At 52.1% G+C, this 15,218-nt stretch overlaps 1 protein-coding gene and 1 long non-coding RNA gene across 17 annotated transcripts in view; one reads left to right on the forward strand and one right to left on the reverse strand.

Annotated features, from left to right (window-relative positions):
• Positions 1 to 7,122, forward strand: part of LOC129632557 (uncharacterized) — a 258,203-nt gene extending 251,081 nt beyond the window's left edge. For all 4 annotated transcript variants that reach the window (XR_008704586.1, XR_008704584.1, XR_008704587.1 and 1 more), the window contains 3 exons: positions 4,970 to 5,079; positions 5,696 to 5,793; positions 6,988 to 7,122. This is a non-coding gene — a long non-coding RNA (uncharacterized LOC129632557). The remainder of the gene's footprint in view (positions 1 to 4,969; positions 5,080 to 5,695; positions 5,794 to 6,987) is intronic.
• The window catches only part of LOC129632511 (core histone macro-H2A.1), a 94,819-nt gene continuing 82,810 nt past the window's right edge, over positions 3,210 to 15,218 (reverse strand). For 8 of the 13 annotated variants that reach the window (XM_055554228.1, XM_055554221.1, XM_055554212.1 and 5 more), the window contains exons 7-9: positions 14,870 to 14,959; positions 12,274 to 12,448; positions 7,403 to 8,435 (exon numbers count right to left, since the gene is read on the reverse strand). In XM_055554228.1, the coding sequence (XP_055410203.1) occupies positions 8,186 to 8,435; positions 12,274 to 12,448; positions 14,870 to 14,959 (515 nt within the window). In that variant the 3' untranslated portion in view covers positions 7,403 to 8,185. Of the gene's footprint in view, positions 3,987 to 7,402; positions 8,436 to 10,933; positions 11,176 to 12,273; positions 12,449 to 14,869; positions 14,960 to 15,218 lie in introns of those variants that run through there. The other 5 variants (XM_055554279.1, XM_055554290.1, XM_055554269.1 and 2 more) reach the window with 2 other exon arrangements.

Genomic DNA, 15,218 nt, shown 5'->3' on the forward strand with positions numbered 1-15,218 from the left:
TGAGTCCTTGAAGCCCATTGCACATGTGTGCTATGTGCTCAGTCGTGTCTGACTCTCTGCGACCCCGTGGACTGTAGCCCGCCAGGCTCCTCTGTCCATGGGATTCTCCAGGCAAGAATCCTGGAATGGGTTGCCATTTCCTACTCAAGGGGATCTTCCTGACCCAAGGAATGAACCTGAGTCTCTCGCATCTTTCTGCATTGGCTGGCAGATTCCTTACCACTATGCCACATGGGAAGCCACTGGATTGTTTTAAATACATGTTTCTGTTTGCCTATCATCCGGGTTCTGGGTATACCCCCAGGCCAGCTGCATAGGACCTAGAAGTTGAATAGGCAAGAAGCCATGTCTCACTGGAGTAAAATTTGGGAGTGCATACCATAGGAGGGGCCGGTCCCCAGGGCAGAGGGGACAGGAAGAACTCTATCTATAGACATAGACAGCTGAGTTCAAACCCCATTCCACACTGATAGCTTGGGGGATACACTTCACCTCTCTGTTGTAATTTTTTCATCTATAAAATAGGGAGGGTATGATCAACCTCCTAGGCTTGCCACGAGAAGTAGATGAAATGATGGATATAGAGGACCAGTACACACACGTGTCCACATGCACACGCATACACACACACACTCACACAGTAGTTGTCAGTGTGGTCCCAGTTGGAGCCATGGCACTGTGTTAGATCTCAGATGTCATTTAAGGAAGCTCATAGGCTTTCTGAAGAAATTGTCTGGATTATTCGGGGCAGAGCCCAGCTGCCGAGGGCAAAGGTTGCTCCTCAGAAATAAGCAGGAGGGGGTGTTGTCTGCCCAGCCACCGGCACAGGCTGCGTTGCCGGCTGCATCCTGAGGTCGGGCTGGGGCTCAGGCGTGGTGGCCGTGGGGTGAGTGGCTCCCTCCCTGCTCACTGCAAGCCTGCCTCCAACACAGCTCACAGCACCAGGGAGACGGGGACAGCCCTTACCTCTGCAGAGGCTGCAGGTTTCTCCCTTCCCAGAATAATCTCACTTCTGGTAAATTTTACTAACTGCAGACTTTTCATTTGAGGTCTGTGTACGTTTCAAGTGGTTCCTTGCACTCATACCATTTTTTTTTTTTAAGTAATGAGCTGTTTTCTTTTTTCCCTGTAAACATGAGGCCGACATCAGAGAACAGTTTTTGATCTCAGTTTTGAAAACAGACAGGGTGGTTTAGAGATGACGGGGATCCCAGGCGAAGGGCTGGCGTGCTTTCCCTCGGTGTCACTGAGAAGAATTTCTTCAGTGAGCCCACATTTCAGGGGCACAACGCACTCTGGATTATCGCAAGTTTAGAGACACTTAGGTGATTATGGTAAATAATTCACACAAATCCTGACGAATGCAGTCTATTCTTTTGTGCACACTCGAAGAGCAGAAACCTGCAGCGCTCCCCTCTCTTGGCTTCCCATCCTTTGAGTGACATCTAGTGGCCGATCTCTGGTAAACACAGGACTGGGTTTTAAGGTGTTCCTTTTCCAGGGCGAAGGAAATGCCATTTACCTAGAAACTACTTAAACCTCTGTTCCATCTGTGTTTCAGTCTCTGAGTTGAAAATGGCACTGAGGCCAAGTGGCCTCTCTTTGTTGCTGATTAGTGTGCCATCTTGGGCCTTTCTGGTTATCACTAATTAGCAGTGTGATCACAAGGCACTCAATCTCTCCCAGTCTGTGTTCTCAGCTGTAAACTGGCTCTAACAAAAGGACCTGCCCTTCAGGGCTGTCACAAGGGCAGAATGGATGATATCTGTAAGAGACTCAACACAGTGCCTGACACACAGCAAATAAGCAGCTCCTAGAAGCCAGCGTCCACATCACAGATGTCATCTGCGCAGACAACACTCTTGGATGAACGCTACTCAGTAAGGTTTGTCCAGGCAGACGTATGCAGATATTACTGATGAAATGATATCATTTTTAAGATGCATCTTCTTTTTTTCTTATTATTTTAAAATTTTTATTTTATATTGGACTATAGTCGACTAACAATGTTGTGTTTCAGGTGTTCAGCAAATGATTCAATTATACATGTATTTATTCTTTTTCAGATTGTTTTCCCATTTAGGTTATTAGAGCATACTGAATAGTTCCCTGTGCTATATAATAGGTCTTTCTTGATTATCTGGTTTATATATGGTAGTATGTATACGTTAATCCGAAGATGCATCTTTAAAAAAATAAAAACCTTTTTGCCAAAATATAATTAATAAGTAGGAATATGTAATCTAGACACAGTAAAGATCTTGGGGGAAAAATGTAAGTCTTAATAACACCTTATGTTTAGGAAAATTTCAAAAAAGCTTTCAGGTTTGAGTGAGAAGTGTCATGGTTGGTTTTTCATTGAAAAGGCTGGTTGTGTGATGGCTTAGGAATTCTATTCTTATTTCATTAGGCACAGTGTGGAAAGGAAAAATGATCCTTTACATTCATCCAAGATATGCAGCGTGCTATGTATTTCCTCCTGGGTAAAGTCTGCTTTAGAATCAGGCACGTTTCTTTTTTAAAGTGACAAAAGCAGTCTTCTGTGCCTTTTAGGCAAATTGAGATTAAGGTGAATGTACCTTCTGAAGCACAGAGTGTCTGCATTTTGCTAACAAGCTGAGATAGCCAAAGTTTCGCTACTCTAGTGTGGCAGGGATCATCCCTAAACACCCACAGCTGTAAAAGCTGACAGCATGATGGGGGCCTTCGTGAGAGCACCTTCCTTGCCTTTGGAAAGCTCCCAGTAACAGGGACCCCATCCTGTAGGAAAGAGCATGGCGCGGGTTGAGGGCTGAAGGCTTCTGTCACTCCATCTGGCAAGTAAGTGGCCCAGGGGCTCTGGGTCCAGCCATGAGTCAGAGAGATGGTCAGGAGGGAGGAGGTGGCAGGAGAAAGCAGAGCTCAGAGTCTAGAGATCCAGGCTGGAGGACCAGCCTGCCACCTGCCACCCACATGGCTGTTGGAACATCTGCTTTCTCATCCATGAAATGGGATCTCACCCTTGCCCGGTGTCATGGGATGAAAGGAGACTTTATACGAACTCCCCCCTAGAGACCATCAGGGTCTGAGGCTGCTCTCCCTACCCCAGGGTGCAGTGACCACTGTAATATTTCTCAGGGTGGGCTGCCCCACCCAGGGTCCCCCATTCCTGTGATAAGAGAAACCGACTTAGGACTCAAGGGCACAGTAAGTTGGAACACACCAGTCAGAACAGTTTAACATTTTACTAAATCAATTCACACAAATTCCAAATTGCAAATATAATTAAGGACAACAGATTCTGTTCTGCCTTTTAAATCTTTCATTTTTCAAATCCAACATTAAGACAAAAAGTAAACAAAAATTAAGTCTGGGGCAAATTCATGATTCTTCTTCTTGAGGGGAGGAAAAAAGGAACATTATAGTAAAAAGAACGCCACTGGGTGTACAATAAAGCACCACGACACACGGTTACAAAACGGGCTTCCTGCGCTCTGCCCCACGTAGAAGACTGCTCTCCCCACTGCTCTGCGTCAGGCAGGATTCCATTAAAATAAAACTATAAAATCTCCTAGGTTACACTAAAGTCAGACACGGTCTGGAACAGTGCTTAACAACAGTAATGTCAACTATCAGTGCTAACATAAAAACATTTTAGAAGGTCAAACACAATTAAACTGGAAACCAAAACCTTATTTTCCCTAGATGAGCAAAACGGGGGGGGGAAAAAAATGAAAGGGTTCCCGCCTCCCACTAGGAGTGGAGGGGATTTCTTTTTTTCTTTTCTTTCTTTCAAATTGGAGGCGGGGGCATGGTGCGGGCTGGCCTGCAGTTCCTCAGCCTAGTTGGCGTCCAGCTTGGCCATTTCCTGCACGTATATGCCTATACTCTCACTGTCGAAAAGCACAAAATACACCGTTTTGATGGAGGAGGACATTGTGGACACGAAGTAACTGGAGATGGCCTTCAGGATCAGCTGAGCTGCCGTCTGCTTCGGAAAACCGTTCCTGCGAGAGAGAGAACGAGGGCTCAGCAACTACAGGGCCACAGCGGCCACCGGTCCACCCTCCCCAGCCACCTCCTCCCTCCAGGAGCCCCTCGAGTTCCCTGTGCCGTGGTGGCCTGGTGCTGTGTCAGGGTTCACGAGCGGCCCTCAACCTCTGGCTGCTCAGACACAGGTGTGAGAGCCCAGGGCCACCGGGCAGGGGGAGGATGAGGCGGCGGCGAACTGTGTCCTGCAGGAGAATACGCTGTGTGCTCCAACAGGGGGCGTGCCATGACGCTTTCTGAGAGGCAGTTAGCAAGGGAACAGGTCTGTGTTTTGCGGCGTGTGGGGTGTGTGCCGTCTCTTGTGGGCAGTGTGAACACTCACGGTTCTCTTCCCAGCATCACTGGGACTAGCATGGGGCTTGAGATACAGCCCAGGCTCCCAAAGGCTCCCCGGGGGGCTCAGTCTCAGGGGTAATGGAGGCTGGAGCTTCTCCAGGAAGCACCAGCCTCTGTCTTGTCCACGGTAAAGGGTTGCACCCTCCCCATGGGCCTTCCGATTTCATGGGTGCTGAATATCCTCCTCCCAGTACACACCAGCTTGGACACCCCATGGGCCTGAGTGTCAGGGAGCTGTGTGAGGGAACAACCCTGAGACAAGTAGGCTCTTCATCCCAAGGGACAGCATCCAAGTCTCCAGGCCAAACTGACGTGAATTCACATACAATTCCATTTAAAGTAAATGTCACGTGGCTCAGAACTCAGGCAAGAATCTGAAAGGCATAACTAACAGGATAAGCACTCTTTGCTCCGTGTGTGCCCGGGGCCGTTCCTGGGCAACACTGCAGGTGCGGGACCCACAGGATCCAGGACTGTGGCTAGGCTTAGTATAGGGCAGATAACGGCCCTGGATTCAAGCTCTTACTGACCCGTCTACAGTTCAGGATACTGAGGGCAAGAGTGAGGGGCTGGAATCCACGGGGATTTCTTTGTTCATCTGCAGGTCTACCGTCTTCCATCTGACCTGACCTTGGAGTGTGAAGTGTGGGGCCAACTTGACTTTGCTTTGAATGGTGTGCCTGCTGCCAGGCGAGAGGCTTTCAAATGTGTCAGGTACAGGATTTCTCCCCGGCTCACTCACTAAGCGCTGTGAGACGTGCACCACCTTAGCTTCTTTTGGAGGGTCACACTTAATCTCGTCAGCACTCAGAGCCTTTCAGGGCCGAGGAGAAAACCATTCTTGCAACTTGCTTTCGATCAAACAGGGCTTCGCTCAGCTTGATAATGGACCCCTACTAACTCCTGAATGCTTCAGAAGTGAAGTTCACTCTTAGATGACACAGGCATCACCCCAGACCTGTTCCCAGTCTGTCTGTAGTAGGTGCACCCCAGAGTTGGGGCTCCCTCACAGGTTCCCCCGCCCCAAGCACAGGGCACTCCTGGAGGCAGCCAGCATATATGAGCCTGTGACCAGACCACGGTCAGAAGCTGAGGGAGAGCTGCAGAGGTGTTCTGGCCAGGACGGTGCTCCGGACAGGCAGCCTCCACCTGAGGACCCCCTGGGGGCTCTGTGCACCAGCAGAGTTGGGGTGACCAACAGGCGGCCTAGCGTGGAGGGTGGTGGGAACAGTGCAGGAAGTTTCTCAGCCCCACTCCGGGACTTGCAGGCTCAGCCTGGCAAGAAGCTGTTCTCACAAGCCTGGCTCAGCTGCCCTGACTCTCCTCACAGGAGTCAAGAAGCACAGAGGCCATGCTGTCCAGGACAAGACGCAGGCTGGAACGACTGCACGAAGTAAAGCCGACCTTCTGTTTTGGCGCTTCTCTCTGGTGAGTATGCTGTGGGGCACCCAGCTCACACCCTGGAGGGGCTATCCTTCCTTCCCCACCCCCTACTCTTCAAAGGGGGACCAAGCCCACTTTGGGGGCAAGCGTGCAGGCACAGGGTCCCAGGGTCACCCGAATAAGGGCCCCCTTGAAGCATTTCACCAAGAGCAAATGTTTATTTTCCTGCTGTAAATACAGATGCTGTCCAGAGAACTCATCAATTAAAACGATCCCACTTGTTCTGGTCCTGATGAGAAAAGCATGAGGAGGCAGCTGCCGCTGGGCAGACAGGCAGGAGTGGGGTCGCGGGGTGGTGGTGGGGGGTGGCGGCAGGACCGCAGAGCTCCACCCACCGCTGGGGGCAGCCTGCACTCAGGCCAGGAACTCCAGGGGCTTCTGACCAGGCAGAGCTCGGCCTGTACACACCACCTGGCTAGGTAGGGGCCGGGCAGCACTGGGAGGTGTTGCCTCTGCACTGGAAGCCCAAGACCAGGCTCCAGCAGCCCCAGACACCCTACTAACGATGCCCTCCTGGGTGTCCTTGCCTGCACCTGCACAGGTGAGCTGGGCCGAGTTGAGGGCCTCTGTCGTGTGGCCTGATGGTCACAGCTCACCTCCTCTGATATGTGCCCCACTGGAGCTGGCTCTGGGCAGGGCTTCGTGAGCTGCCCTCGTGCCACTCTGAGGCTGCTCTGCCCGAGCCAGGGGAGATGGTGTGGTACAGAGACATGGCGGGGCCTCCCTGGGGCGCCCTCACCAGGCCAGCCACTGCACCTGTGCCCAGCACTTTCTGACACAGACCTTCTCCCCCAGCTTCCCATTCCTCTGCCCTGGAGGATGTGTGACTCTGACTGAAGGGACATTAGTCCCTGTTCCTCTCAGTCAACAGTTCTCCACTTTAGCTTCTATCAGGATTACGGAGGGGTGGCCAACATGCAGTTTTCTGGGCTCCAGCCGGGAAGTCTGATGAGGTGAGCCCAGGGACCATGCTCTGAGAGCCACTGTTCTACACACAGTCAGGGTGGACTTGATAATCTGAGCTTGTATGGTGGGCCCGGAGGTTAAGAACCTACAAGTGGGGAGGTCATAGAGCTGCAGTGCCCAGGCCTATATGCCCCACTGTTAAGGGAGCACAGGCTGATCTGGCTTGTCCTGCAAGGTTGCTGTTGGGTGACTATGAACATGATCTGTTTCCAGGAAACCTCTTGCTGACAAACCCAGACCTGTGTCCGAGGCAGTCACAGCCTGAAGAAGAGACCCAGCCATGGGACTGTGGCCACTCTGGACCACACAGGCCACCAGGAAGGAATGGAGGTGGCAGCAGCTTTCCTCTTGTCTTCAGGAAGGGCCTCAAAACAATTTCTAGTAGGCACACTTAGAAGTATTTGTAATGGAATGGAATGTGTAAGTGGATGCTTTCACAGGCAGAGCCCTGCACCCTTAAGACGGGGCAGCTGTGTGCACGCAGCAGCCTGGAGCCCCACAGGACTTGAGTCTGGGCCCTGGCTCTGTGCCTTGTTTCCCCACCTGGTGAAATAAGGCAGGTAATCAAGTATTTATTACCTGGAGAGGCTGTACACATTGAACAAGATACTACACAGAGCCCTCAATCAATAGTGTCACCTGTAAAGTGGGAACAGGGTCTTTCTAAAGGTACACATGGTGGGAAATGGCCTCCCGGGCCCTGTGACAGCTGGGACTGGGTGACTGCTGCTGTCTCTGCTGACAAAGTTGTAGTCAAGGCGCCCAGAGGGCCGCTGTCCAGGCCTGCAGCGTCCAGTTCTCTCGGAGGGCCGTCAGCCACTGACTGCGGTGGTGTGGGCAGGGGCTCCATCGGCCCTCCTGGTGCAGCACCGACCAGTTGAGAGAGAGGTGCTCGCCTCTGTGTGTCTCACTCATCTCTTGGCTTAGTTGCTGGCTGGCTGGGCTCCCTTGTGGGTGGAATAACCGCTGCCTCTCTGCTTGGCTGGGTCTTCCTCTCCAGTCACTGTGTTCTACCGCTGCCGCGCTGTGTCTGCCTCCTGGCTGAGACCAGTTGCCACCGCTTCTAGAGTGAGGGTGGACACGGGCTCCCACTCCAGTCAGATCCCAGTCTGAATCATGCCGACCTCTCTCAGCACAAGCTTCCTCCACTAGGAAGCAGGTTCCACGTGGTGCTGACGATAGGGATGCAGGTGGGCTTCCCCAAGTGCTGGGAGCCCCCCATGTTCCATGTGGCCCCTCAGTGGCTTAAGGTGCTTTGTGAGAAAGGGCTTCCCACCCCTCAGAGAGTTTGACCTTTTTTATTGCCTTGATCAGACTTCCCTGAAGTCACTCCAGTTGTGTCTGAGGCCTCAGTCTCCATGACTGTTGCAAGTGGACCCCATGGGCTACCTCCGTGTGGTGCCCTCCCGGGTCACCTGCTCAGTGATGGCTGGGGGCTGTCTGTACACACTGGTTTCCTGTCCACTGTCCCATCTGGATGGCAGAGATTCAGGTTCACGTGGCACAGAAGAGGGTTTCCTGCCTCCAGCTGGGCTGAGCCCTCTTCATTTAGGGCTTTGCCAGGCGTCCCTGCTTCCAGAAAGCTTGGCCTCCAGGCCTGGTAAGGCAGGCCTGCAGGCCAGGGGCAGTGCTGAGGAGGCTGACCAGGGACCCAGAGATTCCTGTGGGGAGAGGCTGTGTCTTGGGAGCTGGAGAGCCCAGGTGGATTTTCTGGAGGGCAAAGAAAGCTCGAGAGGCCCAAGCCTGAAGGCTAAGAACAAAAGTGGCTTCTAGGTGGACTCTGGTTTTCATGGACCAGGCTACCTGTTTAATTGTCTCGGCTGTTTGGAAGATGGCAGGGTAGCTTGGGTGATGCGGGCAGAGTGTCTGTCGCCCCATGTGGACCCTGTCTGCTGGGAGTAGGTCTACTTCACACTGTGCTCTTGGGCCTTCCTGTGCTCTATCTGGCTTTGAATAACTCTCCAACCAGAGACAACTCTATCCAGAGGTAAAGACCAGGCTCTCAGGGTCCGAGCTGAGAGCAGTAGGTTACAAGAGGGTGAAGCTAAAATACAGAAGGCATTGGCATCCAACACAATGCCTCCAAAGCCAGAGAGAGGCCGGGGCAACACAACCCACCCCAGAGGCCTCTTACCTTCTCTTCAGGGCTCATGTAAGTAATTCTCCCCAATAGAGTTTGTCTCTGTTCTTTGTATTTGTCTTCTAAGGCCCATGCCCAGGGAGCAGGGAGGCTGATGCTGTGGCTGGGCAGGTCAGGGAATTCCAAGCAGTGTTTCCAAGGTTGTCTAAAATCTCCCACAGAGAGTGCGCAAGGAGTGGTGTGATCCTCTGGCAAGGCTGACCAGAGGGGACAGTAGGTGGGGGTTCCATGTGCCTAACATCAAGCGCACTGAAGCCAAGGGCCTTGGCTGAAATGCTGGCTCTGCAAGTACATGCTGTGTGGCCTCTGGTGAGTGACTTAACTGCTCTAAGCTTCCCCTTTGCCTTTGAGTGGAATTAGCAGTTCTGCTCACCTTGTGGGATTGCTGTGAGGATACTGCAGATAGGAGGTTTAGCACCACTCCTGAAACTCAATGAACAGCCATAAATGATAGTTTGAAGAAAACAAACTGGCTTTCTTTTTTAGGCTCATAAATCTAAGGAGAGTTTAATCAAAGCCCCACACTAGCTGTTCCCCAAGTACTGCCCCTCCGGAGAGGGGTCGTCCCCTAATGTCAAACAGAGCAGAGGGAGTGGGGGGGGATCCATAAATACTGTGAGCAGGATGCCCAAGGACAGGAGGGCCAGAGGCGATTTCCCGAGCCCGGGGCTACACTGTGGGGTCTCATTTGCCTTCAGTGGGCTCTAGGATTGGCTCCTACTCTTAGGGGCTGGAGGAAGGCAGTGCAGGGGTGTGGTCAGCCTCCACATGCCCGTGACACCGGGCCTTGGCTGAGAGAAAGTGATCCCACAGCCCTTCACCAACATGTTTGTTTGCATTTATATTGTTTTCATTCCAGCATGACTTTATGCTGGAGACACTGGATGCCACAAACAAGCTGTTTTATTTCCCCTCCTAAACCCCACTGTGATTTACTGGCCGGCTCTGGTGTAATCCCATTCTCTGCTCATGAAAAGGAGGGCAGCTGTTTACACGGCTCTGTGGGGCAAGGTCTGCCCCACAGATGTGGGGCCAGGCGGCAATGCACATGTGCTTGTCTTTGGCATTCTGCCCTCTTAAAAGCTTTCAACTGATTATTTTTTAAAACATTTTACTCTGTGAAAAATGTAAATAAGTTTTTAATAACAGATGCTCTTTTTATGGGCATGACTTTTATGCTTCAATTAAAAATTTCCCAATAGTCATATGAAAGAGCGTGAAATTATTACCTCCAATAAAGACTCCTCTATTGCTTCTCTCCTCGGAAGCACCTTTCATCAGAGTAGATCAAAGTGCATCCGAAACGCTAATTAACTGTGCCTTAGAACCGTCTGGGAGGAAGGGCAGTCCCTTAGCCTCACTAGCTGATAAGGCAGGCCAGGGACAGAGAGGGTGATTCACTTCCCAAAGGTCACACAGCCATGCCAAATAATAGAATTTCTGTGGGAGGATGTGAAAGTGGGAGAAGCAGGAAGCTGGCTAATTATGCTCAGATCCAAGAGCACGTTGTAAAAAAAAAAAATCTTGCAAGGACTCTGGGACTGAGTAGGGTCAGTCCCTGGGGAAATTCACTGCTGGGTGCTTGCTGACTGCTTTATGGAGGGTGCATGTCTGCCGGGTGCTCTTAGAACCAGCCGAAAGGGCTGTTAGATGCTCCAGCTCTGTCAGCTTTGCTTTCTTTTCAATATGCATTTACATGGTATTGGCTTTTAAAATGATGGTCAAGTTTTGCTTCTGGCAGAAGAGAACAGAATGAAGACGTATGGCAACTAGACAGACGGCAATCCAAAACACCAATGGCGTCCATTCTGGACGTACCTGCACTTAGAGGTGAAGGGGCCAGAGCACGGGGACTCGAGGCTGGGGCGGCGTGCACTTTCCCTTGTCCTCTGTGCAGGGTCCCTCCTCCCACACACCAGCTTCGCTAGTAAGCCCCAGAAGAGAGCCCGCTTCCGCAGTGGGGCCCTTGTGCCCCCTCCCACTGCCCAGAACTACAGGGCCCGAGGGGAGGTGTGGCACCCATAGCTCAGCTCCAGGAGGGGGATGCGCCTTCTGTCCTTGCTGGAGGGGGACGGGGAGAGGCAGAGGCTCCGGGGAACAGTTTCTCGTGTCGGGCCCTCTGGTGTGACTACTGTGGCCCTGGCGCGCGGTGCCCGTCTGCCTACAGGCAAGGCCCTCTGCGTACAGCGGCTAAGCTCCACTCAGGCAGACATCCCAGGGCCGGCTCTGGCACGTGGGCTGTGGGACCCTCAGTGATGGCGCTGTTCAGGGAAGCAGCATTACAAGGTCTGCACAAGGGTGCACCAGCCAAGTCCACTCTCTGTCCTCCTCGTGGGTTTGGAAGGGGAACGCTTTGAGAAGAGCAGCTTTCTATATGCACAAAGAACGGTTCTGGCCCAGGAGGACAATGTAGCTGGCCGTGTCATGGAGCATCAGTGTGCCGGACCCATGCTATACTGCACAGCCCGCCCTCCTCAGGTACTGGGAGGCACTGATGGCAGACACCCTGGAAGGCTCTCCGTGTGCGCAGGATGCCCCAGGGACCGATACCTGCCGACACAGTGCCCTGGGCTGTAGCAGCTCTGAAGGCCACTTTCCACTTGCTACTGTGCCCTGTCCAGAGGGTGAGGCTTCTAGAGGCCTGAGGCTCAGACCCTGGGGAGGGAGGAGCCTGGAGATGTGATGGGCAGTGAGACACAGCCTCAGAGGCAGCCATCCCACCTTCTTCATGGCAGAGTTCTCAAAGCATGCTCTTTTCAGAGAGCACCTTAATGTCTGAGCGGTCCTGAGATGCTGCATGATGAGGGGGACAATCACGTTTCTTTTACAGGGTAGGGGGTTAGAGCCAAAGGTGGGGTTCGTCTGCCTGCTATCACTCGGCTGGTCAGCCAGGCCCGAGCGCAGTGCTGCTGACAGGCAGGGACCTTATGGGTTATGTGCTGACATCTGGGGTGTACCAACCAGGGTGGGGGTGGGGGGGTTGTGGTTGGGGGCTTGTGGCTGAGTCCTACCTGCCCCATTAGAGGTTCAACAACTCCACCCTTCCAGGGCTGCCCCTCTGGGTTGTGTGTCTGTCTCAGGGGCAGTTGTACTGTTCCCCACAACCTCTGTAAGTCTCCCTGGGGAGATTTCAGGGCTGGGAAGAGGGGGCAGCCCTGTTTCACGTACCTGCCCAGTCAGATCCACCTCATGTGCAGGGCAGTGAGACACAGGTAGAGAGGAGGGTGGAGAACGCTCGGGAATCCACAGGTAAGGGGCTTTGCCTAGAGAGTGCTGGACGCAGCCTCAGCTGACCGTGTGCACAGAGCTCTCTGCAAGCGTGGCCCACACGCACCGGGGAGAGAGCCACATGCCCTTACCTGCCGCTACCGATGGATGGAAAGGCAATGGACTTCAGCTTCTTGTCATCTGCCAGCGCCAAGCAGTTCTTCACCGTCTTTTCCAGAAGTTCCTCACACTTGTCTGCACCCCAGACGGGACTGTTACAGTGGATCACAAACTTGGCGGGCAGGCCGTGGCCTGCGCTGACAGCAGCTGCAGGGGACGAGCGAGGAGCAGTGAGTGGGGTCCCACACAAAGCGCAAGGGCCACTCTCCAGCACACGCCCCAGACCCTCCTCCCTCTAAGGGGGACGTCCACCCCCACACCTGGGAAGCTGGCGTTAGGACGCATCACCACCAGGAACTTTAGCCAAGGTCACAGTAAACACTCTCCCTACCCTCCCAGAAGGCAGAGCGTTAACCATCTAACTTGACCAAATGTGTCAGAATGTTTGTAGCCTCCAATTAATTGCCTTCTGGGGTCTCCAACCGCCTTTTCCTCAAGTGGATTCATGTGCATTTAATTATGATGTATCTATAAATCTCTCAGACATGGTTCAGAATAAACCTATTGGGAAAGTAAATAGCATGTCTGCTGTTCTAGTCTTCTCCCTGACTGACCCTTCCTGCTGGTTTTGACAGAATTAATTGGACTGTGTTTTTAGGATGGAACCATTTTCCATCTTACTCTCTTCCTCTCCTAGGAGAAGCCTCTCTCCAGCTGAAGATCTCTACGGCAGACCTGCCTTTCCAGGTGTGTGCTCTCTCTCCACCCTGGGTCAGAGCTAAAGACAATGGTCTGGGTCTGCTCCCACCAGGAAATGTGACAGGTCAGCCCCTGGCTCCCAGAGCATGTTCCAGGGTTCCCATCCCAAAAGCTGCAGCGCAAAGAAGGTGGTTCTAGAACCAAGGCATCTGATGAATGCTGCCTACCAGATTTCTGTACAGGAGCACACTCACGTCTCCATCCACCGTTCCACTAAGACACCCAAACCTTTTTGATCAAATGTTCCCTAAACCCAATTTGTGAAGAACACCCAAGTGCTTCCAGGGGTCTTGGTTGTTACTGGGTCTGCTATTTGACTAGCAGAATCCAGAGAAGAGGGATTTGTGAGAAGTGTCTCATGGTGCAGTAGCAACAGTCTGAACCCAAAGTCACAGGTCTGACTTTGAGTCCTGGCTCTGCTGACTGGTTCAAGAACTGCGGGCTTGATTGACACTGTGGGACTTAATTCACGGGTCTGCCCCACATGAGAAGTAACTGCTAAACCATGCTTGGAAAAGATAAAACCTCTGTTAGCAGTGATTATCTATTTCCTTCATACTTAAAAATATTTTAAAACATTTTCTAAAATAGATCTTAGAATAAAGATCAAAATGTGTTCTCATTTTTGGAAACAAGCAAACGTACCTTTAGTTGTGCTAAGTCTAATGGGTTGGCACCAGCTGTGGCTCCTCTGTCGCCAGCTAAGATGGTGTGTGGCAGCATCAGGGCCCCCCTCTCATCACACCTCCCGCTGAGGGCCACCAAACGGGCTTGAACCGAAGTACCAATGGGAAGGACGCCGGGCTGGCACAGAGAGGCGCCAGGAGGGGGCTGAGGAAAGGCCAGGAGCCCCTGGCTGGGTGCTTTATGCTGTGCGTGTCCTCCCTGTTCAGTGTGGGCAGTTCCAAGGGCAACTTCCTGCAAGAGCTTGGTAACTGTGCCCCAACAAACTCTCTGCAGTGCCTTGCCCTTTGTAGGCAAAACTGAAATGAACTGGCAGAGCAGAGGTCAAATGCAATGCCACCCTCTTATTCCTGCTGGGACCCATGACTAGCCCAGGATGAAAGGTCATGTGCAGGCACTGGGGAAGGAGGTGTAAGGCCTGGGGGACCCTCAGAGAAGGCTGTGTGGGTGTGACCTAGGAACCATTGATGCCCATACTTAAGATTCATTTTAAAAATCATAAATAGGATGTGGAATGGGCACTGGGGAACCATCTAGTAAGAAGAGGAAACGAGCCCAGAGAGAAAGGAAGGGAATGGTGTTCTCACACAGCTGGTGGGTGAGCCAGCCTTGCCCCCTGTCCTGCCTCTCAGGTGCTCAGGAAACCCTGTGTCCACCTAAAATCCCCCAGTCCAGGCTGGCAGCAGGGAGCAGTGCCCTGCCTTGAGTTCTCATGAGTAATTCTCCTCATCTCACACTTCATTTTCTTACCCCTCTTATCAGGAAAGGTGTAATTGGCAAATGAGAGATGTGTATTTATATTACTCCCATTAAAAACACAGATGGCTGAATGGAAATGATTCATTTGCATCTCTCATCAGCAATTTTGCAGATGGCTCAGTATCACTATAATTCTCGGCTCTCAGATTTGCCAAGTTTGGCTTCTGTAACTGCTTAAAATTTGAGGACTAGACATCAAACATTTAGAAGCTATTTTAAGTAATAAGGAAAAAACTTTAGAAAGGCAATTTTCACAACCCTTAACTCTCCTGACAATTAGTGTGTGATAAAAAGTCTACCAGGCTTTCTTCTGCCTCCATCTTGGAGACACCCCATACACTTCTGAATTCTAATCTGTCCTGTAAAATGGTTTCTGTGATACAGCATGTACCACTCCCAGATAAGCAGGGTGCTGCCCCTCCTCACCTCCAGCTACTTCCAAGGGCCCGTTCTTTTTCCGGAGTTCCAGGACAGCTTCCACAAACTCCTTGCCACCCTTCTTCTCTAGCGTGTTTCCTAGACAAGAACAGGGCGAGGTCAGATTGCCATCCCCGGGTCCCAGGGCACACACAGACACTTAGCATGTCAGATGATTACATACTAAAAATGATCTGACCAGCTAAATTCCCAGGCAGCTGCAAGATAGGAACAAAGCTGTGGCTGAGTCAGAAAAGTGGAACTGAGAAGAGATTTATCATCAGTCAGTCACCACTCTGCACGGCTGGTCACTGGGCCACCTCTGCTGCCCCTTTATGTGGGGGTGACTTGGGGTGAT

This window comes from Bubalus kerabau, chromosome 1 (assembly GCF_029407905.1).
Source record: "Bubalus kerabau isolate K-KA32 ecotype Philippines breed swamp buffalo chromosome 1, PCC_UOA_SB_1v2, whole genome shotgun sequence".
Taxonomy (NCBI): Eukaryota; Metazoa; Chordata; class Mammalia; order Artiodactyla; family Bovidae; genus Bubalus; species Bubalus kerabau.